Source organism: Argentina silus (genome assembly GCF_951799395.1).
Source record: "Argentina silus genome assembly, chromosome: 6".
NCBI lineage: Eukaryota > Metazoa > Chordata > Actinopteri > Argentiniformes > Argentinidae > Argentina > Argentina silus.
Genome location: NC_139660.1, coordinates 4,005,684 through 4,008,267, shown reverse-complemented (window position 1 = coordinate 4,008,267; position 2,584 = coordinate 4,005,684). Strand labels below are relative to the sequence as shown.

The 2,584-nt window shown below is 48.3% G+C and overlaps 1 protein-coding gene across 1 annotated transcript in view; it reads left to right on the top strand.

The window, feature by feature from the left end:
* The window catches only part of LOC310805968 (guanine nucleotide-binding protein subunit alpha-11), a 22,803-nt gene extending 20,955 nt beyond the window's left edge, over positions 1–1,848 (top strand). Inside the window, exons 6-7 of the mRNA XM_083671874.1 lie at positions 362–515; positions 1,063–1,848. Of these exons, the coding sequence (XP_083528000.1) occupies positions 362–515; positions 1,063–1,253 (345 nt within the window). The 3' untranslated portion in view covers positions 1,254–1,848. The remainder of the gene's footprint in view (positions 1–361; positions 516–1,062) is intronic.
* The last annotated feature ends 736 nt before the right edge of the window (positions 1,849–2,584 follow it).

Genomic DNA, 2,584 nt, shown 5'->3' with positions numbered 1-2,584 from the left:
GAGACGCCACTATGCTGATAGATCAACATCCTCCTCGCCCTCGCCACTGGATGTACCTGATCTGAATGTAAACACGGTGTGGAGCGTGTCCTCCTCAAACGCACAGCAGACTCACACAAGAGCACAATGACTCGTGCCTTTAACCTTCTCTTTCTCTTTGTCCCTCTCGCTCTGCCCCCCCCCCCTCTCTCTCTCTCTCCCCTCATCCCTCTTGCTCTCTCTCTCTCTCTCCTCATCCCTCTTGCTCTCTCTCTCTCTCTCTCCCTCTCTCTCTCTCTCCCTCTCTCTCTCTCTCTCTCTCTCTCTCTCTCTCTCTCCCCTCATACCTCTTGCTCTCTCCCTCCCTCCCTTTTCCTCTCAGAACCGGATGGAGGAGAGTAAGGCACTATTCCGGACCATCATCACATATCCTTGGTTCCTCAACTCCTCGGTCATCCTGTTCCTCAACAAGAAGGACCTTCTGGAGGAGAAGATCATGTACTCCCACCTGGTCGACTACTTTCCCGAGTTTGATGGTGAACTGCTTTTACTTTATTGATCCAAACCCATCGCTGTCACAGAAGCTCTTCCTCTCCTGCACCGTGGCAACGGTCGGGTGTGCGGCAGATTCCTCTAAGTCAGATACATCACTGAAATACATGGGTATTAACAGTGATAAAATACATGAATAAAATACACGCGGAAATCAATTAATCAATTAAACATCATAAAAAACACAGAAAGAAATATAGATGTTATTACAATTGTGCAGGGTTTTTTTTGCGAGACACTATTCCTTACTGTGTTTACTCTCTGCAACTGCAATGACCATGTCAGTTGCTGATCGGTGAATTTGAAAAGTATTGAAAAGTGAAGATTTTTGTATTCTGCAGTTGGTAACCGATTCCCATTTCAAATGCTGCTTTTTTAGGCTGGGTTTTGTGAGTGTGTAGTGACACCATGTGGCAAGGAAATGTACTGCAATGCTGCTACAAATTCAAAGGCACATCAAAGCAAAATTAACTGCAAGTCCTGTCTTTTGGGTAATGTTGTGTGTGTGTGTGTGTGTCTGTCTGTCTCCAGGTCCCCAGAGAGACGCCCAGGCGGGAAGGGAGTTCATCCTGAAGATGTTTGTGGATCTGAACCCAGACAGCGACAAGATCATCTATTCCCACTTCACCTGCGCCACAGACACAGAGAATATCCGCTTCGTCTTTGCGGCCGTCAAAGACACCATCCTGCAGCTCAACCTCAAAGAGTACAACCTGGTGTGAGAGAGAGAGGGAGCGAGCGAGCAAGCAAGAGACCTGCAGCCCACGCACAGCACAGAGTGCACATGTATACACACACACACACACACACACACACACACACACACACACATACACACACACACACTCATATAAATACCCAATCACACATGCTTAATAGTTCCCAGGCTATATCCACCCCTGGCCCCAACACCCTCCCGCTCCTTGTTTGTTTGTTTGTTTTTTCCCCAAAAATAATAATGGGTGTGTTTTCTTTCAGCTTCAATCATTCCCCACACTCCCCTCCCTGGCCACCATAGCCCGCGTCCCCTCCGTTGGCACAGCCGGTCCACTCAGAGGCCGCTCTGACCTGCCTGTGTGACTGACGGCCCTTGTCGGTCACCAGGCCCTCTGGCTCCAGGCCTCTGGTCCAACCCCCTCTCCAAGGAGCAGGGGCTGTTTGCTGGTGCGTGGGGGTGGGTAGATAGGCCTGTCTGATTTGGTGGCTTGGGTGCCGGTGTGCTTTTTTTTAAGAAAAGAAGGGATGAGCTGGTCTGAGAAATGGGACGATGCCAGTCTCTACTCCACCACTACCCCCCCCCCCCCCCCCCCTCCCCCCTCCCCCTGACAGGTTGTGGTCTGCAGGACGGGGTTGGGTGGGGCTGGGGGGGGGGGGGGGGGGGGGAGAGAGAGGGGTTAGGGGGCTGGGGTTCCCGCCAGTCTGCATGGGGTTATGGGGTAAACAGTTGAGGTGGACAGCAGCACTACAGAGAATATCATCAGGCGGTGCCCAGGTGTAGTGAGAACTGATAAGCTGGACTCTCCCGGCTCCCGAGGTGTTGTTGTGGTTGTTTTCCTCTTCCACCTCGGCCAGGCTAGACGTCACCTTTCACTGTTGAATGTAACTGTGTGTATTACAATCAAGTGGATGCTCACACACAGACGGAGCAAGGGTGGGAGAGATGAAGTCAATTGATATTGTGTATATTAAGAATTATTGTAGACGAGTTTAGTAATTACTATTATTGCTACTACTACCGCTTTCAGATGAAAATGTTAATCAGAAAATGACTGTAAAGAAAAGACATTTAGAAAGTAACATTTCTCATTCTCGAGAGGAAAGGCAGATTTATCCATAAAAGGATGTAACCTACACGTGATTGGAAACCTCTTGAAGAGTTTTGTTATGTTTTTGCATTACTTTCCATATCCACTAACCCCCCCCCATCCCATCAACATGGATAAAGAAATAATTTACATTTTTCAAAACCACTTGATATTTTTCAGCCTCTTGTAACATTCTAGTATGAACTAAAATGAAAATATGAATAAACGACAGCACTATTTATATTTCA